The 5226-nt window shown below is 42.5% G+C and overlaps 1 protein-coding gene across 1 annotated transcript in view; it reads right to left on the bottom strand.

The window, feature by feature from the left end:
- The window catches only part of LOC107615754 (zinc finger MYM-type protein 1-like), a 7139-nt gene extending 6446 nt beyond the window's left edge, over positions 1–693 (bottom strand). The window contains exon 1 of the mRNA XM_021111950.1: positions 550–693. Within this exon, the coding sequence (XP_020967609.1) occupies positions 550–693 (144 nt within the window). The remainder of the gene's footprint in view (positions 1–549) is intronic.

Genomic DNA, 5226 nt, shown 5'->3' with positions numbered 1-5226 from the left:
TATATTATCTCAACTAGATTTCAGCTAAAAATGTGTTAGAAGTTTGAAGAAAAATAAAAGGTATTTAATATTGTAACTTTTTAGAAACTTAAAAATTTAGCACCACAGTTTTTTATGAATTTTTTTTCAAAAACCTATATCTCCCCTATGGCCCACAATTTAATTCACCTTTTTATGAGTAAACTACCATTTGTACCCATGAAAGTTGAAAACGCTGACAAATCTACCCACAAGAGACAGAAACTACCAAATGTATCCATCAATCATGAGTTCCGTGGGACGAAACTAACCAATCCGTATTCCGGCGTTGACTCCGTCAGTAACACTCCCTACGTGGCATTTCACGGCGTGACATGGCTTGGGGGCTGCACACGTGGATATTATAATTACAATTAGTTAAAAAAATATTTGAATTTTGAATTTTTTTTTGAAAAAGAAAGGGAAATTAGAAATGAACAGTTAGCAAAGGTTTTCCATCTTCACGCGTTTCAGAGAACAAAGGGTAGAGACCTAGGAAGAAATTGTTCATCTTCACAACTCATAGAAAACCTCCCAGGCCGACGATAATCTCCGTATTAAAGAGAGGGTGCTTGTTGGTGTGGCTCGTTTCAGCGGGTGGAATTGCGTGGTGTCATCCATAGGTAAGTAGTAACCGTTGATCTCTATGTCATGGTTTTCTTGTTTTCGATGCATGGTTGTGGAAACTGGGTTTTCATTAGGGTGTGCTTGTAGTTGCTATGATTTGGTTGTTAATTAGGGTTTGTCTGTTTGCAGATGGCAACTGTCCACATTACGTTAGTCATTAGTCACAGAGGAAAATTTGAAAAGGGTGATGATGGCAGACTGGCTTACGTTGGGGGTGAGAAAACAGAGATTGAACGAGTGAATGTCGATACCCTAAATAGGTTCTTCGTGAATGACTTAGTCAAGGATATAGGGTACACTGATGTGTGCGAGCTTTACTGGCTTCAACCTGGGATGGAGTTGGATGGTGGGTTGAGGTTGCTTAGACGTGACATGGATGTGGTGGCTATGTATGAAGCAGCGATTGCTAATGGGAGGAGAATTGAGGCGTTCACTGAGCATCCAGTTAACCTTCCTGAGTTTGCAAAAGAAACTAATGAACCTGAACTGGAGCGTGAGAATTTAAATGTTACGAAAACCCAAGTCAAGCACAGAACCAAAGTGTGTGTTAGGAGACCCCCAACCCCAAAGAAGAAGCACAAGAGAGTGGTGAAGATTAATGATCAAACCAGAGGAATGCCTGGACCGGATACCCAAACAAAGGATGATGCGGTGGAGAAAGATGTTCATCCTACCACAACAAACACACAACAACCAAAAGTAGGCAGTGAGGAACCAACTCTCCCCACACACTCACCAAAGGTAACCTTTGAAGAGCCACCAAGGATCATTCAGACCCCAGATGCACCCACCGAACCCAATTTGCCTCCACATGAGCCATTAGAGAAGACTCCTCCAGAGACTCAACAACCACATGTGTCAGTTGGAAGTGAAGAAACAGGGCACCCAAATCCAGTTTCTGTGGAGTCAGTGGCACCCACAGTTGATAAAGGGCCTGCAGATTCTAATGAGATTTTCACACAATATATTCCACAACCTTACAACGAACCAGAGTCTCAGGAGCAGAGCTTTCAACCTGAGAATGAAACACCTTGCGAAGGTTCTCAACCTAGCAGTTCACAGCCTGAACCGTCTACAAACCCAGATGTGGGTGCTGGTAGTCCAAAGAAGCGGAAGAGACGATCAACAGTTAGGCCTCCTCCATCAGGACAAACCTTCATACCTAACCAGGATCCAAACAAGCATCCTTCAATCTTTATACCTGTGGAGGGTGAAGATATGGCTGAGCCAAGTGCAGTGATGCATTGTTACGAGTCTGAAGAGCTGGATTCTGTTGCAAGTGATGATGAAGACAGTCAGCAAGCAGCATTTCCTCAAGCTAATCCCGATGCTCCAGTGAGGGACGTAAGGCTGGAGGTTGGGATGGAATTTGAGAATCTAGAGCATTTCAAGAAGGCAGTTAGGAAGTTCAACATCAACCTAGGTGGTGCGCGGAAATTGTGATTACACTTTGATTATGTAAAATTCATCGCTCTTTCTATCCCTGGTAATGGCGCCAAAAACATGATGCCAATACCATGGTTCACAACTTCGCACAACTAACCAGCAAGTGCACTGGGTCGTCCAAGTAATACCTTACGTGAGTAAGGGTCGAATCCCACGGAGATTGTTGGTATGAAGCAAGCTATGGTCACCTTGTAAATCTCAGTCAGGCAGATATAAAATAGTAATGAGGTTTTCGAAATTAATTAATAAAATAGGGATAGAAATACTTATGTAAATCACTGGTGAGAAATTCAGATAAGCGAATAGAGATGCTTTCGTTCCTCTGAACCTCTGCTTTCCTGATATCTTCATCCAATTAGTCTTACTCCTTTCCATGGTTGGCTTTATGTGATACATCACCATTGTCAATGGCTACTTTCGGTCTTCTCTCGGGAAAATGATCCAAATGCCTTGTCACGGCACGGCTAATCGTCTGGAGGCATCACCCTTGTCAATGGTTTCATCTTATCCTCTCAGTGAAAATGGTCAACGCACCCTATCACGGCATGGCTATTCATCTGTCGGTTCTCGATCCTGCTGGAATAGGATTTACTATCCTTTTGCGTCTGTCACTACGCCCGGCAATCACGAGTTTGAAGCTCGTCACAGTCATTCAATCATTGAATCCTACTCGAAATACCACAGACAAGGTTTAGACCTTCCGGATTCTCTTGAATGCCGCCATCATTCTAGCTTACACCACGAAGATTCCGATTAAGAGATCTAAGAGATACTCATTCAATTCGAATGTAGAACGGAAGTGGTTGTCAGGCACGCGTTCATAGGGAATGATGATGATTGTCACGTTCATCATATTCAGGTTGAAGTGTGAATGAATATCTTAGAAGCGAAATAAGAAGAATTGAATAGAAAACAGTAGTACTTTGCATTAATCTTTGAGGAACAGTAGAGCTCCACACCTTAATCTATGGAGTGCAGAAACTCTACCATTGAAAATACATAAGTGAATGGTCCAGGAATGGCCGAATGGCCAGCCCCTCTGATCTAAGAACCAGGCGTCCAAAGATAAAACTCAAGATGTCAAATACAATAGTGAAATGTCCTATTTATAATAAACTAGCTACTAGGGTTTACAGAAGTAAGTAATTGATGCATAAATCCACTTCCGGGGCCCACTTGGTGTGTGCTTGGGCTGAGCATGAATGTTACACGTGCAGAGGTCCTTCTTGGAGTTGAACGCCAGCTTTTGTGCCAGTTTGGGCGTTCAACTCTGGTTTTGGCTCCTTTTCTGGCGCTGGACGCCAGATTTGGGCAGAAAGCTGGCGTTTGAACGCCAGTTTACGTCATCTATTCTTGGCCAACGTATGGACTATTATATATTTTTGGAAAGACCTGGATGTCTACTTTCCAACGCAATTGGAAGCGCGCCATTTCGAGTTCTGTAGCTCCAGAAAATCTACTTTGAGTGCAGGGAGGTCAGAATCCAACAGCATCAGCAGTCCTTCTTCAACCTCTGAATCTGATTTTTGCTCAAGTCCCTCAATTTCAGCCAGAAAATACCTGAAATCACAGAAAAATACACAAACTCATAGTAAAGTCCAGAAATGTGAATTTAACATAAAAACTAATGAAAACATCCCTAAAAGTAACTAGATACTACTAAAAACATACTAAAAACAATGTCAAAAAGCGTATAAATTATCCGCTCATCACTAGAGCGCAACATATTCTTTCCTAGAGTTGATTCAACTAGGTGCAAAGCCATATGTTACGAGGAGGATTGCCCATGGCAGATATATTGTGCAAAACGGTCATTTCCATTAAGCTTCCAGGTGAAGACCTTTGTCAACGAACATACCTGCAGCAGAGTTAATAAGAACAAATTTGCGGATGGTAAATGGGTTGTAGAAGAGCTTGAGGACAAGATCCGTGACCATCCAGACATGAGTCAAAGGCAGACACATGATTTTTTCAAGAAGGAGTTTGATGTGATTGTGAATGAGAGGAAGATATACCGTGCAATGGTGAAGGCGAAAGAACTAATAGAAGGATCGGAGATAGCTCAGTATGCACTTCTTTAGGATTATGCTAATGAAATAATAAAGACCAACCCTGGCTCAACCGTGAGGATTAGCACTGATTATGTCGAAGGGACTGGGTATAAATTCAAACGGATTTACATATGCTTGCAAGGTTGTAAGAAGGGCTTTACCAATGGCTGCAGGCCTTTTATCGGGTTAGATGGTACCTTTCTAAAGGGATACTACCCTGGGCAATTGTTGACTGCGATCGGTCACGATGCCAACAACCATATATACCCTATAGCCTATGTTGTGGTGGAGTGAGAATGCAAGGATAGTTGGAAGTGGTTTCTCGAACTTCTCCAAGAAGACTTAGGAGACGCAGCAATCAATGGAATCAACTTTATGTCAGACATGCAGAAGGTAATGGTATCAATTCTTATTGTTCATGTATGACTTTATAATTACTGGTTTACATTATCTCTCAAACTGCTACTACTGTCATACCATGAATGGAATTTCATTGGGGATAACATTTTTGTTGCTTTACTTTTCCCCACTAGGGCCTCATCCCTGCTATGCGTGAAGTAAACCCAGGAGCTCATCATAGATACTGTGCTATGCACTTATGACAGAACTTCAGAAAATAGTGGGGTGATACAGAGTTGAAGATGGCAATGTGGAGGTGATAGGGGAGGGAGAGGGGGAGTGAGAGACAGAGAGAGAGGGATAGGGGAGAGAGAGAAATGAGAGAAAGGGATAGAGAGGGAGAAAAGGAGAGAGAAAGGTGGATTTTCTGGAGCTACAGAACTCGAAATGGCATGATTCCAATTGCGTTGGAAAGTAGACATCCAGGGCTTTCCAGAAATATATAATAGTCCATACTTTGCACAAGTATAGACGACGTAAACTGGCGTTCAACGCCAGTTCTCTGCCCAATTCTGGCGTCCAGTGCCAGAAAAGGATCAAAAGCTGGAGTTGAACGCCCAAACTGGCATAAAAACTGGCGTTCAACTCTACAAATGGCCTCTGCACGTGTAACACTTAAGCTCAGCCCAAACACACACCAAGTGGGCCCCGGAAGTGGATTTATACATCAAATACTTACTCATGT

The sequence above is a fragment of the Arachis ipaensis genome, chromosome B09 (assembly GCF_000816755.2).
Source record: "Arachis ipaensis cultivar K30076 chromosome B09, Araip1.1, whole genome shotgun sequence".
Classification (NCBI taxonomy): domain Eukaryota; kingdom Viridiplantae; phylum Streptophyta; class Magnoliopsida; order Fabales; family Fabaceae; genus Arachis; species Arachis ipaensis.
This window is presented reverse-complemented; position numbering and strand designations above follow the sequence as displayed.